General features: G+C 35.6%; 3 protein-coding genes across 11 annotated transcripts; 2 read left to right on the top strand and 1 right to left on the bottom strand.

Moving 5' to 3' along the window:
• The first annotated feature begins 674 nt into the window (after window positions 1–674).
• On the top strand, window positions 675–11,869 carry LOC137727789 (TMV resistance protein N). 3 transcript variants are annotated; one of them, XM_088678367.1, is made up of 11 exons: window positions 675–815; window positions 911–1,443; window positions 3,767–4,862; window positions 5,323–5,601; window positions 5,717–6,544; window positions 6,667–7,163; window positions 7,697–8,954; window positions 9,003–9,550; window positions 10,191–10,280; window positions 10,381–10,615; window positions 11,301–11,869. In XM_088678367.1, the coding sequence occupies exons 2-8, from the start codon at window positions 959–961 to the stop codon at window positions 9,147–9,149; spliced, it is 4,590 nt and encodes a 1,529-aa protein (XP_088534493.1). In that variant the 5' UTR covers window positions 675–815; window positions 911–958; the 3' UTR covers window positions 9,150–9,550; window positions 10,191–10,280; window positions 10,381–10,615; window positions 11,301–11,869. The 3 variants fall into 3 exon arrangements, with proteins under 3 accessions (XP_088534493.1, XP_088534492.1, XP_088534491.1); XM_088678366.1 differs by having other exon boundaries at window positions 7,697–9,550; window positions 11,301–11,406; window positions 11,538–11,869; XM_088678365.1 differs by having other exon boundaries at window positions 7,697–9,550.
• A 392-nt stretch (window positions 11,870–12,261) lies between these two features.
• On the bottom strand, window positions 12,262–17,658 carry LOC137727658 (F-actin-capping protein subunit beta-like). 7 transcript variants are annotated; one of them, XM_088678393.1, is made up of 7 exons: window positions 17,362–17,658; window positions 17,121–17,191; window positions 16,692–16,770; window positions 16,424–16,506; window positions 16,216–16,335; window positions 13,454–15,700; window positions 12,262–12,661 (listed from the first exon to the last, which is right to left on the bottom strand). In XM_088678393.1, exons 2-5 carry the CDS (start codon window positions 17,134–17,136, stop codon window positions 16,265–16,267), a joined length of 249 nt encoding a protein of 82 aa, XP_088534519.1. In that variant the 5' UTR covers window positions 17,137–17,191; window positions 17,362–17,658; the 3' UTR covers window positions 12,262–12,661; window positions 13,454–15,700; window positions 16,216–16,264. The 7 variants fall into 7 exon arrangements, 2 of the variants coding, with proteins under 2 accessions (XP_088534519.1, XP_088534520.1); XM_088678394.1 differs by having other exon boundaries at window positions 16,692–16,767; XR_015952559.1 differs by lacking the exon at window positions 16,692–16,770 and having other exon boundaries at window positions 17,362–17,649.
• Window positions 17,659–20,891: 3,233 nt separating this feature from the next.
• Window positions 20,892–25,047, top strand: LOC137729087 (TMV resistance protein N). Its single transcript, XM_068467913.2, has 5 exons — window positions 20,892–21,592; window positions 22,467–23,568; window positions 23,789–24,067; window positions 24,186–24,608; window positions 24,697–25,047. The coding sequence occupies exons 1-5, from the start codon at window positions 21,132–21,134 to the stop codon at window positions 24,799–24,801; spliced, it is 2,370 nt and encodes a 789-aa protein (XP_068324014.2). The 5' UTR covers window positions 20,892–21,131; the 3' UTR covers window positions 24,802–25,047.
• The last annotated feature ends 200 nt before the right edge of the window (window positions 25,048–25,247 follow it).

Genomic DNA, 25,247 nt, shown 5'->3' with positions numbered 1-25,247 from the left:
ATTCGTGTTGATATAAATAACCCATGATGTGTTTTGTATTGAATTGCAAGTTATACAATATTCTTTATATTTTTATATATGCATGTCTAATAAACAATAGAAGAAACCCACATTGAGATTCAAGTCTTCAGAGTCCAAATTTGAAAGAAAAAAATGCTAGTAAACGATAGTATCATCTTAATCGGTTTCAAAATTAGTAGCAGAGCGCTGATTTTTTTCTTTGTTTTTTTTTTTTTTTTTTTTTTTTTTTTTTGCTAGTACTGAACTAAAGTGCTAATAAACGATAATATCATTTTAAACGGTTTCAAGATTAGAAGCAGAACGCAGACTTTTTTGTTGAATTAAATAACAAAAGAGATTATATTCACATTCTAAATTACTTTTTTTCACATCTTTTTAATTTTTAATATTTTTTTATCAAATGTTAGTGATGTATAGAAAATATTAAAAAATTAAAATAATGTAAGAAAAATAATTTAAGATGTGTGAATATAATTTCTGAATAACAATTGAGACAAGGGCTGGGTTTAGCTGGCACCATTCCACATAATTGACTTAGTTCTTTAAAAAAAAAAAAAAAAAAAAAAAAAGGGCTGGGTTTAGCTGGCACCATTCCACATAATTGACTTAGTTCTTTGAAAAAAAAAAAAAAAAAAAAACACTTAGCACGAATGGTTGTGGAACAGGTCGGCATCATTTTCTTCCTTTTGTCTTGGGAGACAGCTGTTATTTTGTCTTCAACAAACATTTGGTTAACCAGAACATTTTCTTCCTTGCTGAACTTTTTGATACCGTTGGATCAAAAAGAAAAATCGGTGGGTGGATTGATCGTAATTGACTCATTACTTCCCAGTTCCCACTTTTCTTTTTCGGAGTTTGAGTTTGACTTTGCCTTTACGGTTGTCTGTAGATCTCAAATTTGATCTGTGCTGCCAAGAAATCCCTGGAGTATCAATTAATGGATTCATCCTCCAAAGACGATCGGATGTACGACGTGTTCTTGAGTTCTGGAGGTGAAGACACACGCAGGACCTTCACGGACCACCTCTACTGCGCATTACAAGACCACCAATTCAACGTCTTCAGGTACCCATACGAATATGACTACAAACTAGAAAAAAATGATGGAGATATACCTGAACATCTGATTGAAGCAATCGAAAAGTCTAAGGTTGCCGTCGTCGTCTTCTCAAGAAGGTATCCAGAGTCCATGTGCTGTCTGGAGGAGCTGGTGAAGATCATAGAGTGCATAAAAACGCTGGGTCACATGTTTTTTCCAATTTTCTATGATGTCGATCCCTTAGATGTCTGGAACCAGACTGGTAGTTTTGCACAGGTGTTTCAGAAATATGAACAGGACATTAAAGAAGAAAAGGTACATCTCTGGAGAAACGCTCTGAAGGAAGCTAGAGATTTGGCCGCATTTAATTTTCGTACTTTCTGGTAATTACATTCTTATTTCCTTTTAATTTTCCTTACTTTGCTGTGTGTTTTAAATTTCCAATCCATTATTTATTTATTTATATTTAATAATTAAATCACGCTTATAACTTTAAAGTTAATTTCAGCTTATTACTCAAAAATATTTTAGATTTTAATATTTAATATAGACTAAATTGTCGATTTACCCCTTGAACTATCACTTATTTTTTAATTTCCTCTTGAATTTTTCTATTGAAAAATTAAGGACCCAAACTAATTTTTTTTGCTGATTTGCGCCCTGTCGTTAGTTTTTCATATATTCTATTCATATTTCTGTTAAGTGAGGCCATATGCATAACATGTGATGGTAGTTAAGTCATTTTACTCTTAAAAATGATTAAAAAACTAAAAATAAATAAATAAAACAAAACTTTCCCTCTATTTTTTCCCATTAATTCCTATCCTCAATTTTATTTTTCCTCTCATTCCTATGTATGAGAAATGACATATGCTGTTATTGCCTTCATAAGTAGTTAAGTTAGTCTTTTTCTTGAAGCATGTACTACCGTTTTTATTTTCTCTAACAAATTAATAATTTGACAAATGTTTATAGTGTTATTGTCTCCAAAGCAGTGTATTAATATAAAAAACATGGTCATAATACTCATAAAAAAAGGCTCAAGATAATTACATACTTTTGATAATGTCATAATAATCCTCATACAATTCCACAAAATGATCCTTAAGAAGTTGGAAAACATGAAACCCTTAACCTTACTTAGCCATAAAAAATGAAAATAAGTTTACGTACAAGATTCCAACCAAACAAGGAAGGCCATGGAAGTGTAGTTTATCTCCACGTGTCATGTGCGTTTCAAGCAGAATGTTTGTGCTCTTATTTTGATAACTAAAACCTTATTTTGCTTGTGTTTGGTTAAGTGGAATGTCCAAATTTTGTAATCAAGATTCTATGGGTTATATACCTTATGGATGGTAAAATTTCTTATGTTTTCCAACTTCTTAAGGATCATTTTGTGGAATTGTAGTGGGATTATTATGACATTATGAAAAGTATGTAATTATCTTGAGCATTTTTTATGAGTATTATGAACATGTTTCTTATTTATTGCACTGCTTTGGAGACAATAACACCATGAGCATTTGTCAAATTATTAATTTGTTAGAGAAAATAAAAATGGTAGTACATGCTTCAAGAAAAAGACTAACTTAGCTACTTATAAAGACAATAACACCATATGTCATTTCTCATGCATAGGAATGAGAGGGAAAAATAAAATTGAGGATATGAATTAGCGGGAAAAAATAGAGGGAAAGTTTTGTTTTTTTATTTATTTTCAGTTTTTAATCATTTTTAAGAGTGAAATGAATTAACTACCCTTACATGTTGTGCACATAGTCTCACTTAACGGAAATATGGATGGAATATATGAAAAACTAATGGTAGGTGGCAAATCGGCTAAAAAAATTAGTTTTGAGTCCTTAATTTTCCAATAGAAAAGTTTAGGGGGTAAATCGATAATTTACTCATTTAATTTTAGAAAATCGCCCAAATCCAAGCCCCTTCAAAGCCAAATCCAAATCGGGGAAGAGAAGAGGGAGGGGAAGAAAAAAACTTTTATTTATTTATTTTTATTTAGTTTTTTAATAACCATATGGGCTCATATTGACACGCAGTAGCTAGTTATTGTCAACGTGGACGCATTGACGGAAAATTTAACAGATGTAAGAAAGTATTTCAAAATTGAGACTTTAGCTATCAAACTGGGACAAAAAAACCTTTATGGATGAAATGTTAAAAATCAAAAAACTTCATAGTAGTAAACTGAAATTAACCTTAACTTTAAGTAACTATTTCGTTTTCAATATTACTTTTTGGTTTTCAGTTTTTACTTTTTTGAAAACTAAAAATTAAAATCTTGTTTGACAACACTTTCAGTTTTGACTTAAAAAAAAAGAAAACCAAAAAATGAAGTTTTTCTATTTTTGGTTTTCAATTTTCGGCTTTTAGTTTTTACGTTTTTGTTTACAGTTCTCAGTTTAATAAAAAGTGAAAACTAAAACAAAAACTAAATAAAAAGTGAATTGAAAACTGAAAGTAGTTACTAAATAAGATTTTAGTTTTCAGTTTTATAAAAACTGAAAACGAAATGGTTGGGCCTTAAGTTTTCATTTTTGCTTTGTTGAATTTTAGCAACCAAGATTTCAGTTTAAGAAATTGTAATGGTATCTGGAGATTTTGACTCATCAATTTCTGAAAGATTAATGTAATCTTGAAGTTGCATAATAAATTTGTACTTTTGCTTTGTTGAATTTTAACCACCAGGCATGATGGAGCCTTTATCAGGAACGTTATTGCTAGGATCACTATACAACTGGGCAGAACCACATGCTTAGAGGTACCCACCAGCCTAGTTGGAATAGATTCTCGCGTGCGAGAAATTAGTAAGCATTTAGACGTTGGAGGATCAAATGATGTTTGCATAATTGGAATTTTGGGTATGTGTGGACTGGGTAAGACAACGGTTGCAAAAGCCATTTTCAACAAACATCATCATAGTTTTGGTGGTGCAAGTTTCCTTCAAAACGTGAGGGAAAAGAAACTAGTTGATTTGCAAGAACAACTTCTTTCTGATATCTTGAAACCGGCCTACGTAGTGGTCAGTAGTATGGATGAAGGGACCAAGGAGATCGAACAAAGGTTAGGCAACATAAGGGTACTTGTCGTAATTGATGATTTAGACAGTGTAGAACAATTACATGCTTTGGCTATAAAACCTGACTCCTTTGGTCTGGGGAGCAGAATCATTATAACATCAAGAAACGAACATTTGCTAAAGATACTTGACGTGGATAAGATATGTCCTCTGCCAGCAATGAATGACAAAGAAGCTCTTGAGCTACTTAGTTGGCATGCCTTTAGAAAGAATTATCCTAATGAAGAGTATGTTGAGCTCTCAAGAAAAGCTGTTGGCTGCTGTGGAGGTTTGCCACTAGCACTTGAAGTCTTAGGTTCTTATCTACGTACAAAAAGCACAAGTGAATGGGAAACTGTACTGGATAAATGGAAAAGATCACAGCCTTATCGGGAAATTCACGGAAGACTTGAAATAAGCTATGATAGGCTAACTGATGATGACGTGAAGGCTATATTCCTTGATATCTCTTGTTTCTTTACTGGAATGAACAAGGACTATGTTATGACAGTACTTGACGGCTGTCAGTTTTATCCGGAAATAGGGATTCGAGAACTCCAAGATCAGTGCCTTGTAACTGTTGATAAAGAAGGCAATCTCATGATGCATGATTTGATTCAAGGCATGGGCAGAGAAATCGTGCATGCAGAATCCCCTGACAATCCTGGAAAACGTAGTAGATTGTGGCATAATGAAGATATAACAGACGTTTTGACGAAGGAATCTGTAAGTACTTTTGCAATTAAATTAGATGTTAAAATGTGCGTACTAATGTAGCAGGAACTTGTAAGAGACAACAAAGGATCCGATTGTATTGAATTATCTCAAATTAAATAACAGAATCACACATGTCCTGCTCTTGTTAAGTACTATTTGTTATACCTAACTAATGTAGACAGTTTTAAAGTACAACTCTTAAGGTTATTATCCAGACATATATGCACATTATGGCAGATGTATAATAAAAGTTGGCTATGAGAGGCCCATGTTCTAAATTGTCTAATTGTCTACCTCCCATTTGGTTCATCCATCCAATTCATGGCTTTGTGGTTCTGATATATAAATTAATCACCTTTCCCGTGCAAATAATCCTTTTCTTAGTTCCTCAGTTGCTGCTGTTGTTGGTTTGTTTTTATTTATTTATTTTTAATTTTTAGTTGTTTATTTTTAATTTTTTTTGTAATAGGGAACAGAAGACGTTGAAGGACTTGCTTTAGATATGCAAGAGTCTGGCGAGCCTAGCTTCAGTTCAGAATCATTTCGAAACATGCAGAGTCTGAGACTGCTCAAACTCAATAACGTAAAGCTCACTGGAAGTTACCACAATCTTTCCAAAGAGTTAAGATGGTTGTGTTGGCATGGTTTTCCTCTGGAGGTCTTACCAAAAGATTTTGATCAACCAAACTTAGTTGCTATTGACCTGAGCTATAGCAAACTCATACGAGTTTGGGAGGATTCTGATTTGGTATGATATGGCCTCAACCAAATTATTATTTCTTTTTGTCAGGTTTTATAAACACCAACTTCATGCTTTCTCTTTTCCGTTTGTGTTTATTTTGGTTTTTCCTTTTGTCTAACAGTTGCTCGAGAAGTTGAAGCTTCTTATTCTCAGTCATTCCCATAACCTGGCACAAACACCAGACTTTTCAAAACTCCCAAATCTCGAGGAATTGATTTTGAATGATTGTGAGAGTTTGTCTGAGGTTCACTCATCCATTGGGAATCTTGAAAGGCTGACTTTGGTAAATCTTGAAGGCTGCAAAAATCTCAAGGATCTCCCACTGAATTTCTTTAATTCCAAGTCTATTGAAACTCTTCTTCTTAATGGCTGTTCAAGATTTGAAAACTTGGCTGAAGGCTTGGGACAGACCTACCATAAGACAGCAGATGGCACACCCATAAGACAAATTCTAAAGCTGAGTTTTTCATCTCAATATGGTGTGAAAGAGTCACCATCAACTAGTCTTTTGCCCCCTTCTTTACATTGCTTAAACTCTTTACGGAAATTAGATCTTGGATGCTGCACTTTAGCCGATGACGAAATCCCGAAGGATCTTGGGAGTCTAATTTCTTTAGAAGATTTAGATCTTCGAAAAAATAGTTTTTGTAGCCTACCAAGCCTCAGCGGTCTTTCTAAGCTTGAAACATTGTGTTTAGATGATTGCACAAACCTACATGCAATCCCAAATTTACCAACAACTTTGAAAGTCTTGCGAGCGGGTTTGTGCACTGCATTAGAAACAATGCCAGATTTTTCAGAATTGTCGAATATGAGAGAGTTGTATCTAAGTCATTCATGCAAACTCACAGAGATTCCGGGCTTGGATATGTCATTAAACTCGATGACAAGAATTCATATGGAAGGGTGCATCAATCTCACTGCTGATTTTAGGAAGAACATCCTTCAGGTCTCTCTTTCTATCTAGCCTGTTCTCTTTCTCTTTCTACCACACACACAGCAGCACATATAGATGACACATGCATACATAACAATGTATTTTTGTTACAAAACTGACTCTACATCGTACAGGGATGGACTTCTTGCGGATGTGGTGGCATTTTTCTCAATGGAAATTATATTCCTAACTGGTTTGATTTTGTCAAGGGTGATCTGGTCAGTTTTCACATACCTCTAATTTTTGGTCGCAATTTTAGCGGGTTGACTCTGTACTGCATATACTCTTCAAGGAAACAACGTGAAGGTCCTCTCGGCATTATCGTTATCAATAAAACCAAGCGTACTTCTTTGCTCGCCCGGATAACATACGCTTCGGTACCAACTTCATGTGCACTTGATGACCATTATCTTTGGCAGGGACAGATATCGAATTATGTGCTCAGTCTGCAAGGAGGGGACAAGGTCGATATGGTTGTAATGCCTGTTGAAACTGCAGATGCTTCTGTGAGTGTGAAGAAATTAGGGGTTAATCTAGTATGGGACAAATTTATGAAGGAAAATATGCATGATTCAGACTTTCGTCTATACGATTTTGGCCTACATCCGGATTGGTTATTGGGAGCTGATGGGTACTTTCTTATTTCATTTTTCCTTTCCTGTATTTTGTATTTTTTTTTTTTTTAATTTCTCGGTCCATTTTTTATGCACAAGCATGCAGTACTACCTTGGTTCTTTCTAACAAAAGTTATTAATTGGCTACATAAGGTATTGGTCTTTTTAACTCTCATATTTATCAAATGTCGAACAAACAATGAAATTATTATTACTGCGGCTTGGAGTATATGATTTTACACATTGCAATGTAGAGCTTCCAGACTCTTCCATGAGAATTTATGAACACATTCTGTGTGTCATGTGTGGTCAGATATTGAGCTAACCACATGAATCAAATATTTGAATTTACACATTTATGCATATATAAATATAAGTTCTGAAGTTTATAATGCTTTAATGGTTTTCGAAGATTTTGATTCATCTTTGGCCTTTCAAATCTTCCACTCCCAAGCTCTCTAGTCATAATGAGTAAGATTTTAGTTCAATTTAATTGTACCGTTTATTAGTAAATCTTTTGCTTAATTTTGAATTGAATTTTACCTACCAGGTATGAAGGAATTAGTAGAGAACTGAGAAGCAATTACTTGGACGTAGCCATACACCCAGTTGGAATGGATTCTCGCGTGCAAAAAATCAGTAATTATTTAGATGTTGGAGGATCAAACGATGTCCGTATCATTGGAATCTGGGGTATGGGCGGACTGGGTAAAACAATGGTTGCAAAAGTAATTTTCAACAAATATCAGCACATGTTTGATGGTAGAAGTTTTCTTCCAAATGTGAGAAAAGATAAGGTACTGGTTGATTCACAAAACAAACTTCTTTCTGATATCTTGAGATCGGGAAACATGAAGGTTAGTAGGGTCGATGAAGGGACCAAGGAGATTAAAAGAAGACTTGGCAACAAAAGAGTACTTGTCATAGTAGATGATGTAGACAGCGATGCACAATTAGATGCATTAGCTATAAAGCATGACTCATTTGGTCCAGGAAGTAGAATTATTATAACAACAAGGGATCAACATCTGCTAAAGATGCTTAATGTGGAGGCGACATGTACTGTGCAAGAAATGAATAAAGAAGAAGCTCTTGAGCTACTTAGTTGGCATGCCTTTGGAAAGAATTATCCTAATGAAGAGTATGTTGAGCTCTCAAGAAAAGCTGTTGGCTACTGTGGAGGTTTGCCACTAGCACTTGAAGTCTTAGGTTCTTGTCTGCATACAAAAAGCAGAAGTGAATGGAAAACTGAACTGGATAAATGGAAAAGATTACAGCCTTATTTCACCTTCAACGGCATGTATTATTCAATAGAAAAATATCCGAGAAGAAAGCTTCAACTCAAAGGTCCACGTCCAACGCCTCTCAACATAAACAAAGACTCAGTCAAGATCAAGAAACCTCCAGTTGTACGCTCAAGTCCCCGAAGGTCATACGCTCAAGATTACAGCCTTATTTCACCGTCACCGGTCGTAATCTACTCAGTGTCCCCGAAGGTCATACGTTCAAGTCCTAGCGGGCTCATGGACCTTGTCCAAAGCCTCACTGGCTTACCACCATCAAATTATTCCACTACATCTTCTTCCCTGCCCAGTAATATTAATCCTCCGAATTACGATAACTTTAATAAACCTCCGGCTCATGATCAAGGGATAAATAAAAGCAGTACTGCTCGAGATGTTGTGGAAGGAATGGAAATAATGGATGATGGTGGTGATGGTTGTGTGAGGCAAAAGGGTGTGTTTCGGGGGATCTTGTCGCCTGGGCCCGCTTCGATTACTCCGATTCCTTCAAACTTCTTCTCGCAGGCTGGGCCCGCTTCGATTACTCCGATTCCTTCAAACTTCTTCTCGCAGGCTGGGCCCGCTTCGATTACTCCGACTCCTTCAAACTTCTTCTCTCCGCCGGCGGGAGTCATACCTTTAGAAACAAAGAATGAAGATTATGTTGAGCACTCAGGAAAAGCTGTTGGCTACCGTGGAGGTTTGCCAAAAGCACTTTAAGTCCTAGGTTCTTGTCTACATAAAAGAAGCACAAGTGAACGGGAAACTGTACTGGATAAATGGAAAGATCACAGCCCTGCCGGGTAATTCTCGCAAATATTAAGACAAGCTATGATAGGCTAAATGATGACCTCTTGAAGGATGTAATCCTGGATATAGGCTGTTTCTTCATTGGAATGAACAAGAACTATGCACGACAATATTTGGGGGCTGTGACTTATATCCAGAAAAAAGGAATTCTAGAACTCCAAAATCAATGCCTTGTAACTGTTGATACAGAAGGCAATCTGATTCGAGACATGGCCAGAGAAATCGTACATGCACAATGCCCTGACCATCCTGAAGAACATAGCAGATTGTGGCATCAAGTGGATGTAATAGACGTATTGGGGAAACAATCTGTAAGTACTTCGGCAATCAAATCTTATGTTAAATATGAAATTCATTCTGGGATAAGTACTTGCCTCCAACCTATTATTTCAAATAATTAATTTTCAAAGTTAAAAACCCCATATCCACGCAGTAGATGTTGAAGCAGTTACCCCCCTCACCCCTCCAACCCTCCATCCATTTTTTCCCCTTTTAAATTCAAAAATAGAAGTCCAAAAAAGTTATTAAGGGCGCACACGTGTGTGCCGAGGGGTTTGTAATAGGTTTAGTAACACCGTGTAACAGATGCCGACTAAGATATATGTGGCATAGTATGTGCATATGTCGTATTTTGCATAGGCTGATGTTGTTGTAGGAATGACTCTCTAGCTGAGTTGGTTGTAACATCTCCCTCAACAAGAAGGAACCAAACATACTTGATTCTTATCAAACAATGCAATTTTATAAGATTTCATGAGTGTTGAAGTTTGTCCTCAATGTCCTCATATTGTCAAAACTATTATGCATGTTACGAATGGTCTGATAGTATTCATATAGGGTTTAGGGTTCAGTGCTCACCTTCTTTCTTCGTGTGTTTTTAATCTTTTCTGACCAACTACTATGTTCTGATTCATTATCCTGTTAGTTAACTCTCTATGTACTTTTGTGTAGCCATGGGTAATGAAAAGGGAAACAGTTACTGTGAAAAGAATTGCCACCAAATTTTGACAGAAGTGGGACCGAGAAAGTTATTCGTGAGAAGTAAGTTGTATTCTAAAATTAATTATGAGCTTTATGTGCAACGTGGAGAATGTGTGGGTTATTATTTCTTTCTGCTATTAACTTTCTTGGGAACTTTCAGGTATGAGGGAAGACTGGGTTGCAAAAAATGCAAAACAGCCAGCTCCTAAACCAGTAGATATGAGCGTCAGTTCCAACAATTTGGTAAAGGATGGAGCGAGAGGAAGCGATGCTTTTTACGGTGGCGGAAGCTGCTCCTCCAGTGGCAAGATCCCGTGAGGTAGATTTTAACTGTTGCAAAATAATGGTCAGTTGGTGGGACGATATTGACTTCACCAAGGGACAAAGGAGACATGGTATAGTAAATATGAAGTACAACTTTTTTTGTTACGTATTAGACCGAACTGGTTTGAGCATGATAGAGTTGATTGGTATGAGTATGAATGGTTTTAAAATTTTTGATGTAAAGGTATTGTTTGAGACGTATGATGGCTAGAAGATAAACAATGGGTTTTAATAGAAAACATAGACAGTTCAAATTTCAGATTTATATTAGTGAATTTTGTTCGAAAATTGGATTTATATTTGCAATTCACATTTATATTAGATTTTTCTTCGTAAGTGGTCTTCTCCAATTTTGAAACTACATTCTCCTACCCTCTATATCTGCTAAATGAATGATATGCATACCCAGTATCTAACAATGTTCATTAGCCTCCGCATCCATGAACATGCCTTAATATATTCTTCATCTTACAAATAAGTGGCCAACTTTTTTTACACATTTGTTCTCAGCTGGACGATGCTTGTAATTTTATAGTGGCTTGCTTCTTCTTTTCCCTCCACTCTACCATGACTATTCAATCCTTTTTTTAGGTTTTGAACAATACTATTAAATGGGTTTCAACATTTGATTTATTAAACCTCTAATACAGGTTTATAGTTTTGGTTTGGCTTTTATGTTTTCCACCATCACAGATTTTCCCTGATTCTTTCTATTATTTTTTATACTTATAAATGAAATGGTTCCTTGGATTGCAGTTACTTTCAGCATCCGACAACACTGATATAGCATTTAGTGTACACTTCGCTTTTGAAACCCACTCAGAATTATGGCCCGGTCAGTTTGAGGATCCGATAATTCCAGGTCTCTCTTTTCTCTCTTCTCTCTCTTTCCCCCTCCCTATATGTAGTTTAATATAATTGAACAACTCTATTTAATTTAAGATTTAGTTGGAAGTGTTTGAGATTTAATTAAGTGATAGTTTGGTTTCATAGATCAATAGTAGAAAAGAAATGTAAGATTCAAATGGTGGAGAAAGAAAGGCCTTTTACGATTTTAGAAGATGCGGTCCATGAAGATGATTCACTGGATAGGAGCATTGCGATTTGTGAGTTTTCATATTTGAATTAGTTCCATTATGTTTGCAATGCGAGTTCTTGAAATGGTTTGGTTCTTCTTGGACCCTGCAATGAAAGAAGGTTATTGAAAATATTTTAGTAAGTTTGGGGCGTTCGTAATTACTAAAATTTGTTGCAAGAAATTGGAGGATGAAGAATGAATTATCAAGCAATAGATGCACCCACCTATGACTACAGTTTACCATTTTTATTACTTTCGGATTTAAATTGCATTTGAAAGACAAAATATACAATTTGTAGTGTATTTCATGCATATTTTTATTTTACTTGACAACTTAGATGCTCAAACTAGGGCTAGGCGCGGGCCGGGCTAGGCCTCATTTTGAAGGAATCGGAGCTTAAATGAAACGGGCCGGACCGGGCTAGGTACATCATATTTCATTACAGGAATTGAACCGAATCCGGCCCATTTCAAATGGGCCGGTCCTGGCCGGGTCCACGGTTCACCGTTTTTTTTTTATTATTTTTTTATTTTTTTGTTGGTTAAAATAAAAATAAAAATAAAAATATTTGCACAGAGTGCGGCAATTGCAGAGATTGCAATTGTACAGATTCTATGATTCTACCACGGCACTACCAATGTCCAAAATAACGACATATCCAAATTCCGAGAGTCCAAAATAACAATATTACATGACATCGTCCAAAATAACAACACATCGTTCAAGACTCCAAATTCATAGATTAACAATACATCCAAAATAACAACATTACATCATCCAACATCTAAAAATAACAACATTACATCGCAATCAGATTTTATGGTCTAACAATTCCCATTTTCCCAGCGCTTGTGCTTCCATCTTGAATCACTTACCCAAAAAAGTCAACAAAATGATGAATGATTCAAATTCAAATCCATTGTGCTAAAGTAGAATTGCTTATACGGTTCACAAAAACTGAAATAGAACGAGCAAATATTCACCCTTTCATCCATAATTTCCAGTCCATAAAATGACTCCCCGTTATGATCACGACGCCTGCAACAAAAAAAATATAAGACATTGCATGGACAAGTCAAATGTAAAAAGAGCCAATGAAACATAATAACAATAATGCCAAATATTCGACAAATCCTACTGATAAACGTGATCTGGAGCTTCAACTTTAGTGTGTATCTAACATACAAAGAGACAAGCAACTAATGGGGGAAGCACGTTCACTGTTTTCAAAACACACACAGCTAAGCTCAGCACAGAACACATAAATGCACACCACACAGAAATGCACATTGCACAACACAGCAGAAGCAAAAACTGCAGTTCTGCACAGATTCAAAAACTGCACAAAACTGCACAGCATCAAAACTGCACAGATTCAAAAACTGCACAGATTCAAAACTGCACATATATATATATCCAACAACAGAATATATATATGTGCAGATTCAAAACTGCATATATATATATATATATGTATTCAAAAACTGCACAAATTCAAAACTGCACATATATATATATTCAAAACTGCACAGATTCATTCATCTGAAGATCTCTACCATATTCCAAGTTTCCAACTATATGGACAAACAATGAACTGTAGTTTTATGACATACATACCTAATCCAACTAGATTGTTTGTCTGATCACATAACTCAAACCAATTAAAACTCAAACTAACTATTGAGCATACCATTCAATCAAAACTCAAACTAATATATTATATATATCAAATATTTCCCAGTAATCAGCTAGATAATCAAACCCAAATCAGAAAAACTAAAAATATAGAGAATACTGAGAGGAAAAAAGAAATAGGAGAAAAAATATCACCTTTCTTGGTCAGCAGTGTCCCAAATCTGAGCCTTGATGAGCTTGGAATCAACGGTCAAAGTCTTGGTGGCGAACTCGACGTCGACGCCAATGGTAGACTTGGATTCCGAATTAAACTCGTTCCTGGTGAACTTGGAAAGCAGGTTTGACTTTCCCACCCCAGAAAGTCTTGGTGGCAAACTCGACGCCGATGGTAGACACTACTAGACAGTAGCCGTCGAGGGAGTCGAGGCTCGAGGGAGTGACGGTGGAAAGGTGGGGCGTGGGAGTGAGAGAGTGAGTAGCAGGGTGCGTGTGCTTGTCTATGTGTGTGGCTTGCTTGTGGCTGGCCGGAGTCATGTCAGAGAAGGTGGACGGAGGAGCAGCGCCGCGAATTCGAGAGAGGGTTGGAGTGTTGGAGAGATCGAGACTGAACACTGAAGTCTGAACTGATTTGGGAACCTAGGTTACAAATTAACGGTTCAGATTGAATGATAGGTTATCATTCAATCTCGACCGTTGATTAAAGTTAGAAATGGACCGGTCCGGGGTCCCATTTTTCTAAGGTTTAGGAACCGGCCCGCCCCATAAATAACCATGCCCCGGCCCACCCCGCCCTGTTTGTTCCCAAAAAAAAAAAGGACCCGGCCCGTACCCGCCCCGAACCTACACTACCCGCCCCTACCCGCGGTTTCTCTACCTGTTTGCCCACCCCTAGCTCGAACAAGAACGGAACACTTTTTCTGTTTTTTGTTAATTGCTAAAACAGGTGTTTAGCCTGCAGGACATATATTTTGCCGTCTTAATTGCAGGGGTAAAAAATGTGTGAATTGCACGTTGCTTCTGTTTCATATGGAAACAAGGGTTATGCAGGAAAATTAGCTACTTGAACAAGTATTGAACACTTTCTATGTTTTTTATTAACTGCTGAAATAGGTGTCTGCCCTACAGGACACATATTTTGCCATCTTAACTACAAGGGCAAAATATGTGTGAACTACATGTTGCTTATATTTATTCTGTTTCTTAAGGAAACAGAACTTTTTTGGAAACCATCTCTTTCTAATCAAAGACGTTCAGTTTCTTCCCCCTCATTGTACAATGTATTTATATGCCAACTCACTTGAATGTATATAAAAGTAAAATTGCTTATCTTATCGATCTCATTCACTCATGTATGCCTTTGTTTGTTCATAATTGTGTTGAATTTATTCGACTTAAAAATGTTTTATTCATCCGATTATGTCTAAAACAGCTGGTTCCTGTGGCAACGTCCAGGCCTAATTTCTAGTGAATTCTAATTTAGGGCTTGTAGTTCATACATCCAATTCATGGCTTTCTTCACGTGTATAAATTCCCTTTTCATGTCAAAATAATTCTATCTTATTTTGTTCCTTTTTTTACCTTGAATAGGGAACTGTAGCTGATAGGGATTTTACCACACACGCAAAAGGGTTAAAAACTCTTATAATACTTGCAAGAATGACAAGGTTATTGTAGTATAAACGAATCTCGCAAGATCGTTTTCCACAAGGATTATTAAATAATTCGAAGCAAACCAAATTCCAACTAATTATTGTAAAACATAAATTGAGATGATTGATTTTAGGACCTAATTTAAATTAAAACGAAATTGATTAATAAAAGTAAACTAATCTGCAATATTAAAGATGAGGAAAAAGAAAATAGTTTTGTAGAAATCAAATTAAGAAAGCACTAGGGATCTGCCGTTACCTTAACAATCCTATATAGTTCTCTCAATTACTTATAAGTTATACGTGCATATTTTGAAGGTTAGGTTTTCCTAATATATGCCTACTTGGACCCCCAACATAGAACATATATCAAACATGCAATCCGTTTGTGCTATTTTTGATATAGATGTCTCAAATTTGATTTTTTTTAATCAAACATTTATAACTTTTAAACTTTTGATCAAACATTCTTCTACTAATGTTTAATTAAAAATTATGATTTTTATTGTATTTAATTAACCAACTAGTTCAGAAAATAATATCACAAATATTCTAAAATCACCACAAACATCCTATCTTATCTTATCATAATTCGTTCAAAATGAATTTTTCTTATTGAAATAATTTGTTGTTTTAAATTCTATAAACACATAAACATCCTATTAACATACAATTTTGAAATATAACATGCACAGTACCTGATCGAGTGAATTTCTCAGCTTTCTCTCCATTTCTTCGATCATTCTTCCCATGTTACAAATATGCCTTCTTGAATTGAGAGGTGCATATTCATCTACAAAGCCAAAAAGAAAGAGTACTTGATCCATCCCAGTATATCATACAAATAGTACATGCAGGGCAGCACAGAAAAACAGTTTTTGAGTGATCATTCAAACAGAAATCTTGTGCTTAATTAAATTAAACCATATCAGCTCCAACAATATAACACAATCAATAAAAAATTGATTCACAGAGCAATAGCTCCCTGTAAAAACTCCTTCTCTTGAAACATGCTTATCACTAAAATGTCGAAGCCCCAAGAGTCATTTAGATGCTAGACCATGTCGGTCCATCTCAAAACATATACAGATTACGATCACATGGATGAATTTGAAAATTCCAGACAATGCAAAAAGAAAAAATGAATATTTTTGGCACAGAAGCGAAGAGGAAAAGATGCAGGTGACGAAGGGGAAAAACATTTCTCTCTGAACTGACTTCTTTGTACCTCTCAAAAAAATGTTTCCAAAAGCAAAAATTGTCCAGAAGATCACATTCCTCAATTGAAAAAGAATAAAGTATCATTACCTGTCATCTAATTGATCCAGACAAATTGAATGTGCCTGATGACTCATTATCAGTAGTCAAAGACAGTACGATAGTGCTGGTTAAACGGTAATGAGATGTTCCTTCCTCCTCCGGACCCACCTACGTAAAAAAAAAAATCAGCAAATATACATATAAGAGGACATAAATTGAATTTTGCATCTCCTAGGAGAAAGTTCAGGCAGTATACCTTTCTTGATTAAAAAACAGCCTACAAAACCTTCGTTATCATCCTCCCACAGATAAACCGACGAAATGCCACCTTCATGGTACCTACCAAATTACCAGTTAATCAAGCTGTATGAAATCTTCAGAATGCATGAGGTTACTTTCGACACATTTTAGCCTCTCTTTTTTTTGAAAATTAACTAACGGAAGAAAAATCCTTTTGGAAGTGTTTTATACAGTTCAACCAATGCCAAGAATGACAGAAGAACAAAGTAAGTAAAGGACCTCACTGGTCACGATAAACGGCAAAGATGTCGTTTGCTTCAACTTCAAGTTTCCTCAACTCTAAAGATGGGAGGCTGCCGTCTTCTAGCGGCGGATGATATTTGTTTAACCAAGGCGATCAACATGGAAATATGGTAGCACAAAAAATATCAACATGGACAATCGATATTCACAGAACAGAAACGATTATACGAAAAAAGAAACTACTGGATTACATAGTTATACATGTATTGCACTAATCACACCAATTAAATCAGCATATGAACCCAAACAATAAATTAAATTAATCAAAATATACCAAACATCCAGACTCACAAATCAAGGCAAGATCTGCTACCTCTAAAATGTCCCCAAAAAATGTAGCAATGAGTGTGTAAAATATCAGAAAACTAACACCAACCCATCAAATTTGACAAAAGATTTGAGGGTTTTACCTGTAAGAGTCTGCATCTCTGTTATATTCACACCAAATGAACTCCTTCCCGTATTCCATATCGCACAAAACCTGATTTTCGGGAAATCAGAGCAACACAGTGACTTTAAAATTTGATTTTCAAAATAACGTTTTGTTTTTTTTTTTTTTTTTTGGGACTAAAATGAAACCCTATGAGAAAGAAAATGGAAAGTGAAAATTGGATTGGATTGGATTCTCTCGGGAAACAAACAGGGGAGAACCTGGAGAGGCTGAATGATTTGAGAGAGGAGATCAGAGGAGTGCTGGGCGAGAAGGGAGAGAAGGGCGGAGAGAGCGCTTGGGAGGCATCCGACGCATCAGTCCCATCGATGCTTCCATTTTGCCCTTATTTTTCTTTTTCTTTTTCTTTTTCTGGTTCGAAATTCGGATTTTGATTTCTTTCGTTTCACGAGTCTCTAACTATATCTTGGGTTGCTTGCTTGTTGGGGTTGATTAAACTCCGAGAAGCGAGAAAAAAATGAGGCGCCTTGTTTTGTTTGACCCGAGTTTCCCTCGCGGGAACTTCCCCATTCACACCCATTTGTGACTGTATAATTATTTGGTAAGTGTTATTAGCACTTTAAAAATCTCATTCTACATTCCTCACAAGTATATTTTTCTTTCTTTCTAAATATAGTAAGTTTGGAATGTAAAATGAGATTTTGGGAGTGTCAATAACAATTCCTTATTATTTTTTTGATTTTAATTTTCTCATCAAGATTCAAAATTGTGTTTGGGCAAAATTTTTCTTGGATCAAAATTTTGTTTCTGGAACTAATGAGTCTTAAGTAATTTAGTTACATTTAATTTTTTTTTTTAAACAAAAAATATAAACTTGTTTGAAAGTCTTTTTAAATGATTGGAGTTGGTTTTAGTGAAGGTGTTCTTAAGTTTCAAAAGCAATTGAAGTGCATTTTAAAAGAAACACTAGTTATGTGTTTCTTACAGAAATCACTTCAAGTGCTTTTATATAATTCACTTGCTTTTTTCTAAGAATTAGATTCAAAAAACACTTTCATCAAAAGTGCATTGATTAATTATTTTGAAATACACTTCCAAATACACCCAATATATCAAAGAGACGGTCACATTCTTACTTGGATGCAAAACTAGTGACAGGTTGAGTTGATTTGTTTTAATATTTCAAGTATTTTTCCTTATTTGTAAATGAGAAGTTTCAAATTAGATACCTAGTAAATGGTTAATCCATTATGTGGCCTGGTTCAATTTCCCCTTTAAATATAGAATATCATTATAAAAACGAAAAACGATTATTTAGATAAATGTAGTAGAAGAGAAAAAATTGGAGTCAAGAATGTTCATTGGAAAGAAAATATTGGATTCAAAACTTATAATTAAACTATTAGAGGTGGTTAAAATAAAACTCAAATATTATTTTTCTTGTTGGATTAACTGTTTCAAAACAATAATGAAAGAAAGCGTTTTCGGTACTCATTTTTATTTTCGAGATTGGAATTGAGTAAATTAAAAGAAAATTAATTGCAAATATAAACATGGATTATAACCAAAAAGTGTGGTAAAAACATTTCCCTGAAAAGAGTTGAGGATGCCATGACTCTGCCTTTGGAATCGGACCCCGGAAGCAAAAGCAGGCCTAAGTCGTCGGTAAAAATTGACTTTTGTGGTAAGAAAAAATTGGTGCTAAAATGATTGGGGGTTTGTGGGGTCTACACACACTACACATTTTCTCCATGTGCTTTTAGCCTTTTATGCATCCTATTCCTACAACATTTTGTCAGTAGCCGTTTTAGAGCAGAGTAGATTAGAATCCTACCGACAAATGGCATGGCAGACCCACTTGACAAACTTGTAATTCGAATATTCTTAAAGGGAAGTTATATTCATCTATCTTAAATTACTTCTTCTATATTTTTTTAATTTTTTATATTCTCCTATCAAGTGTTAGTGATGTGTAAAAAATATTAAAAAATTAAGTGTTAGTCCAAGAAGTAATTTAGAATATGTAAATATAATATCTCATTCCTAAATCCTAGTTAGTAAATTCGAGTATAGTACGTGTGTGCATATTTTTATTAAAAAATATTTCTCTTTCTTGTTATATATGCATAGATGTCTTTTCCGTTTAATACACATTATTTTGATACATTTTTTAATAATACATATAATGTATTAAAAATTGTTATTGGCACATAAAAAAATTTCATTTTGCATTTCAAATTTTTTATAATTAGAAAGAAAAATACACTTGTGAGAAGTGTAAAATGAGTTTTTTGAAGTGCTAGTAACAGTTTCCAAATTATTCTATAAAAAATAAGGATAAATAAATATGAAAATTTACAAGAATTGTGGGATTTTTTTTCAATATCTTCTAGCCAAGTTGCCGAATAGTATACGTACGTATATTTGACATTCTATACTTATTGTGTGCTTTAATTTAAGCCTTGTAAATTTTTTATTCTTTTGATACAATTTACTTTAAACTAATTTAGATTGTGAGGAGAAAATTTCAAATTTAGAGTATAAGGCATAACATATCGGTATGGCCAATATAGCCACGTTCATGTTTGCAACTCTTGTACGAATAATATTACATATGTGTAAATGCTTAAGAAAGTAAATACAACTGAACCACAACAATCTTTATGGATTGGTTTGGTTTGGTTACTTCTGAACCAATTCGAAGGCTACGTGTAAATAGCGATTGTCAATTTCCAAACAGGTAAAACAAAATTATAAGCTTAGGGATTGTTTGATAATCATCTCATCTTTATATTTCAATCTTTGTTTTCATTTTTGAAAAATAAAAATTAAAAATAATTACCAAACAAGTTCAGTTTTACGATAACAAAAAAAAAACCATTTGAATAACGAAATCGTTGAACAACATTTTTTAATGGAACAATTAATTTATTAATACAACGCATTAATATAAATCCCAGAATAAGCTCTACTGTTATAATCTCCAAGAGTTGGACTCTCCCATAAATCATCCACCTCCCAAGCTAAACTGAAATCATCCATTTTTTTTATTGGTTTTGAAACTATAACTGAACTACAACACTACAACTTTTCATAAAGTGGTTCCAATAATATAGTTTCATATATAATACCCTTACACTCTCTTTTATTAATTTTTGTTACACAATCAATCACTCACAGATCATGCTATCCATAGAGTGGTTCAAAGAATTCCAAAAGCTTCATTCACCTAATTTCTGCTTTTCATGTAAAAATTCTTTAAAAAAACTCAAACATCTTTCAATTTAAATAACATTAATCTTTTGTAACAATCTCTTATAGCTTCAAAACATATTTTTTTCATATGGTTTCTAATCACACAACAATGCGCGGATTATACTTCTAGTGAAAGCTATGATATTTCATAGTTCGAAATAAAAACTTGAGCAAATTGATAGGAGCACAATGACATTTGCGAGGATTCTTTGTATTTGTATCATTTTTTTCCTTCTATACATTTTTTCAACCAAAAAATCAATTGTGCTACAACATTCTACGATTACATTGAAATAAGAGTTCAGTCCTGATTTTTACTATTTATTAAGAAATTCAAAGTTCAAATAGTGGAACAATTACCTGGTTTATCATATAGGAGAACAGTGGAAAAGTTACTAAGAAATTGATAACAAGCCTCAGGGCAGCGACAATTTGCAGGTTGAGATGACAACTTGGCATTCACAGCCTGTAATTCCTGGATTTTTATTTTCAAATAAGTTATTAAAACTATACATACGTTCAAAAAATGTAAATACTTTGAAATAAATCTGATATTATAGGATGGGTTAGAGGTAAAACTGGATGTGGTTAGCAATAATCTTTGAAGATATATATATTTTTTTTTTAACAAGGTACATTTGTATGGTCAGCATTTTCTTTTGTGGACTTAGAAACGAGGTGTAGTGGACTTTGCCAGTTGGATTAAAAATCCATCTGCCAATGTGCCATTTTGCAGTTCCGATCAGACATCAGAGAATCGGTGACTTGCCAACAGATGGATAACCAGGGGAGCAAGTACGACGTGTTCTTGAGCTTTAGAGGCGAAACACGCAGGGGCATCACGGACCATCTCTACCATAGATTAAACGACTACAAGTTCAATGTCTTTCGGGACAAGGACAAATTGATTTGTGGGGATGTTATAGAAGAAAGTCTGAATCAAGCAATCAAAGAGTCCAGGCTTGCTGCCATCATGTTCTCAAAGGGGTATGCGGAGTCCAGATGGTGTCTTGACGAGCTGGTGGAGATCATGGAGTGCAGAAGAACACTGGGTCAACTTGTTTTTCCGATTTTCTTCGATGTTGCTCCTTCAGATGTCAGGCATCAGGCCGGTAGTTTTGCAACCGCGTTTCGGAACCATCGACAAAGGTTTGAGGTTGGAAAAGTCCAGCAGTGGAGCAATGCTCTCCAAGCAGCTGCAAACTTGAACGGCAAGGATTTTTCAGAGACTGACAGGTAATAACTTTGCTCATTTCCTTTAATCATTGCAAAGCTTAGAAACTCTAATATATAAACCCTTGATCTATCTCACTAGATATTAGTTTATAAGATTCAAATCTTATACTTTGTAATTAAATTCTGTACCCATCGGAATTAAGAGCAAGTCCACTCCTCCCAAATTGCCCAAATAATTGGGTGATTGAATTTCCCAAGACCCACAAAATTCTCTCCACCCCAACCCAAACAAGTCGGGATATAGGTGGGCGCAACACCTCCCGACTGGGCAGTCGGTGTGATGTCTTGCTAACGTCAGCATGACGTCATCGTCTCCAAACGTTGATTTACCCTCGTCCCAGGCCGCCAAACTGTGGTTTGCAGAAATTCATTGATGTTTGGCAGTCGGATTTGCGGTCTGGGAGAACGGCTCAGCATGTAGGTGCTGGATTGAAGGATGGATTTGATAAGTTTGAGGGACGAGGACTCTGAGTGGACGATCGAGAGAAGATGGCGAAGATTTTACTTGGTGTTGAAAGGGTACTGAAAATGGCAGAAAGGAAGTCGAGTGAAGGTGGTTATATGGAGATCATGGCTCTGTGATTCGGGGCAGGGAGAAGCTGCAGAAGGATTTGGTCTCCACGGCAGAAAAGAAGGATCAGGAAAGAGACAAAAAATGTTTTTATTAATTTTTTAATATTATTTGTCTGGGCGAACCATTTACGGGATGGAGATGTAGTGGGGCAGTTATTGTCCACTAAGACAGTAACCTCCCAGTGCCCAATTGCCTGGGCAGTTATTGTCCGGAGTTGCTCTAAGGTATATATTGGTACATTTTAATCCTTCAGTCTCATAGTAAATCTTACTTTTCCTTAATTACGAATTTTAATTCCAGGTATGAAGCAGAGTTTATCACGGAAGTTGCTCGCCAGATCACTAGACAACTGAAGAAACCACGCCTTCATGTAGCCAAGTATAAAGTTGGAATAGATTCTCGCGTGCAAAAAATCAGTAATTATTTAAATGTTGGAGGATCAGAGGGTGTTCGCATAATTGGAATTTGGGGGATGGGCGGACTAGGTAAGTCCACGATCGCAAAAGCTATTTTCAACAAATACTACTACGAGTTTGATGGTGCATGTTTTCTTGAAAATGTGAGAGAAGATGAGAAACTGGTTAATTCGCAAAACAAACTTCTGTATGATGTTTTGGGACCGGACCACATAAGGGTGCGTACGGTCAATGAAGGGATCAGGGAGATAGAAACAAGACTTAGCAACAAAAACGTTCTTGTCGTAGTTGATGATATTGACTCTGAGTCACAGACATCTGCATTAGCTATAAGACATGACTTGTTTGGTCCAGGAAGTAGAATTGTTATAACAACAAGAGATAAACATTTGTTACATATACTTGGAGTGGTGGTTGAGGTATGTTCTCTGCCGGCAATGAATAACGATGAAGCTCTTGAGCTCCTTAGTTGGCATGCCTTTGGAAAGAGTTCTCCTAATGAAGGATATCTCGAAGTCTCAAGAAAAGCTGTTGATTATTGTGGGGGTTTACCATTTGCACTTGAAGCCGTAGGTTCTTACCTATGTAAAAGAGACACAGAGAGATGGACAAGTGCACTGGAGAAATGGAATGAATCACAGCATAATCCGAAAATTCACGAAATTCTTAAGATAAGTTATGACAGGCTTGAGGATAGCGAGTGGGGGGATATATTCCTTGATATATCCTGTTTCTTTACTGGAATGGGCAAGGACCGTGTCATGGCAATATTGAATGGGTGTTACCCTGATCCAGCAACATGTATTGAAGTACTCCAGCAGCGATGCCTTGTAACTGATGATCCAAATGGCAATCTGATGATGATGCACCGTTTGATTCGGGACATGGGCAGAGAAATCGTACGTGCTAAATCCCCTAAGAAGCTTGAAAGTCGTTGTAGATTGTGGAATCATCGAGATGTAATAAAAGTATTGAGGAAAAAACATGTAAGTACATCCTCAATCAAAATGCATTCGAAAAAAGATACTGATCTTATTTACTGAATTATTTGAAAATTATCCCTGTAACACAGATGACTAATTTAGATTTTTAAAACAAAACTGATGACTTAGCTCTATGGCATGGATCCAGTACTGGTGCTCTGCACCGGTTAAAGTCTGAGCAAATAACCCTTGTCTTACTTTATTTTCTTTTCCTTTCTAACAGGGAACGGAAGAAATCGAAGGAATCGCTTTAGATTCTCCAGAATCTGACATGCTTAGCTTCGATACAGAAACATTCAGAAATATGTGGAACCTGAGATTACTCAATATAAAAGGCGTAAAGATCACTGGAGACTGCAAAAATCTTCCCGAAGAGTTAAGATGGTTAAGTTTGTCTTACTTTCCTCTGCAGGTGCAGGTCAGACCAGAAGATTTTAATCAACCAAACTTAGTTGACATCGACCTGAGTGGTAGCAATATAGAACTCTGGAATGACAACGTGGTACAATACAAACCCAACCAAACTATTAATTTTTTCCACCGGGCTTTTTAAATACCAACATCATGCTTTCTCTCTTCCATTTGAATTTTGATATTTGTTTTCCCTTTTTGTCTCACAGTCACTTGAAAAGTTGAAGTTTCTCAATCTTGGTTATTGTGCTCAACTGAAACAATCACCAGACTTTTCAAGAATCCCAAATATTGAGATATTGATACTCGAAGCCTGTAAGAGTTTGTCAAAGATTCACCACTCTGTTATACTATTGAAGAACCTTAAGTATTTTTCTGTTGATCATTGCAAAAGCCTTCAGGAAATTCCAAATTTACCAACAAATTTGGAAATCCTGAAAGCCAATGAGTGCATCGCATTGGAAAAGATGCCAGATTTTTCAGCAATGTCGAGAATGAAAGAACTGCATCTGAATCACTCCCCCAAGCTCACTGAAATTCCAGGCTTGTGTAAGTCATTAGACTCCATGAAAAGGATTCGTATGGAAGGGTGTACCAATCTCACTGCTGCTTTTAAAAATGAAATCCTACAGGTTCTCTCTCTCTCTGCACCCATCCGTATACAGCTTATATATACATGCATGTATTAACTTTTTGTACAAATCTTACTCCATGGTATAGGGAATGAGCGCGAACAGAAATGGTGTTCTTTTTCCTCCCGAAATAGGGGTTTACCTGGAGCAGGAAAATTTAGTCAATCAATTTTCCAGTCTTACGACACGTTGAAGTGCGTAAAAGAAATTGATGTCACATATAGTGGAGACTTATACCGAGGATTTCAGAGGCCGGGCACCGCAAGGTGGTTACGAGTCGACGATGTATTATTGAGTGGGCTTTGTTTTCTAACCTATATTATGTTTATATAGTTTCCAGAGTGATTTTATGAATGTTTTACATCATGCCACGCTATTATTTAGAAATGTTATTTGTTGAGGTCGATTTGAGATTTATGAAATTATTTTGGCATGATAATACATATTTTATCTGCTCATCATGCATGTTGACATCAGTGTCTAGTACTTGTCCGGGATCAAGACTAGCTTCATGTATATGTTCACTTTGCACCGTTATGCTTACTTTAGATTCATTGTAGGTGACAATCTGTATTAGTTGCTTTTGTATCTTGAACTCGTGTGTGACACACTTAGCACCAACTTCACGTGTATGTAGTA

Source organism: Pyrus communis, chromosome 10 (genome assembly GCF_041283825.1).
Source record: "Pyrus communis isolate YQ-2024b chromosome 10, ASM4128382v1, whole genome shotgun sequence".
Classification (NCBI taxonomy): domain Eukaryota; kingdom Viridiplantae; phylum Streptophyta; class Magnoliopsida; order Rosales; family Rosaceae; genus Pyrus; species Pyrus communis.
This window is presented reverse-complemented; position numbering and strand designations above follow the sequence as displayed.